The 1,187-nt window shown below is 45.1% G+C and overlaps 1 protein-coding gene across 1 annotated transcript; it reads left to right on the forward strand.

The window, feature by feature from the left end:
• Positions 1-233: 233 nt before the first annotated feature.
• LOC103210234 (olfactory receptor 2T29-like) lies at positions 234-1,187 on the forward strand. The gene has a single exon (XM_007956156.1). It carries the CDS (start codon positions 234-236, stop codon positions 1,185-1,187), a length of 954 nt encoding a protein of 317 aa, XP_007954347.1.

Here is a 1,187-nt window from a genome sequence, read left to right on the forward strand (position 1 = left end):
CCTGGTAAATTTGATTATTTATAATCCCCAAATCCATACAGAAGCTCTACAACACATGGAACATCCCTTTTTGAGAAAGATTGGGTTGGCATGTGTAGGCAAGTCATGTGTGTATGTGGGGTGTATGCGTGCATGCATACACACACGTATCAAGCATACATTTCAAAGGGTCACATCTTTATAAGTAATCTGTGTAACCTAAAAGCCCTCCTTGATGTCCTAGGTGAAACATCATGGACAACACCACATGGCTGGCCAACCACACTGGAGGGTCCGATTTCATCCTGTTGGGATTCTTCAGTCAATCCACACACCCAGCTCTGCTCTGTGTGGTCATTTTTGTGATTTTCCTGATGACCCTGTTTGGAAACATCATCTTGATCCTCCTGATACACTCTAATGCCCACCTCCACACTCCCATGTACTTTTTCATCAGCCAATTGTCTCTCATGGACATGATGTACATTTCTGTTACTGTGCCCAAGATGCTCCTGGACAAGATCATAGGTGTTAAAAAGATCTCAGTCCCTGAATGTGGGATACAGATGTTTCTCTACTTGACATTAGTAGGATCAGAATTTTTCCTTCTAGCTGCCATGTCCTATGACCGATATCTGGCCATCTGCCATCCACTCCGTTACCCTGTCCTTATGAACCATAGAATATGTCTCCTCCTGGCATCTGGCTGCTGGTTCTTGGGCTCAGTGGATGGTTTCATGCTCACTCCCATCACCATGACCTTTCCCTTCTGCAGATCCAGGGAGATCCATCACTTCTTCTGTGAGGTACCTGCCATAATGAAGCTCTCCTGCTCTGACACCTCACTCATTGAGACACTCATGTACCTGTGTTGTGTGCTCATGCTCCTCATCCCTGTGACAGTCATTTCAAGCTCCTACTCTTTCATCCTCCTCACCATCTACAGGATGACCTCGGCAGAGGGCCGAAAGAAGGCCTTGACCACTTGTTCCTCTCACATGACTGTGGTAACCCTCTTCTATGGTGCTGCCATCTACACTTACATGATTCCCAGCTCCTACCACACCCCAGAGAAGGACATGGTAGTATCTTTCTTTTACACTATCCTTACTCCTGTACTAAACCCTTTAATCTATAGTCTTAGGAATAAAGATGTCACAGGAGCTCTGAAAAAAATGTTGAATACTGGGTCTTTCAAGGTACTATAA

Source organism: Orycteropus afer, unplaced genomic scaffold (assembly GCF_000298275.1).
Source record: "Orycteropus afer afer isolate SDZICR_OR568_19922 unplaced genomic scaffold, OryAfe1.0 scaffold00575, whole genome shotgun sequence".
Taxonomy (NCBI): domain Eukaryota; kingdom Metazoa; phylum Chordata; class Mammalia; order Tubulidentata; family Orycteropodidae; genus Orycteropus; species Orycteropus afer.

Excerpts from the sequence above, each read along its gene's own strand:
- LOC103210234 (XM_007956156.1), top strand. The coding sequence starts at position 234 with ATGGACAACACCACATGGCTGGCCAACCACACTGGAGGGTCCGATTTC.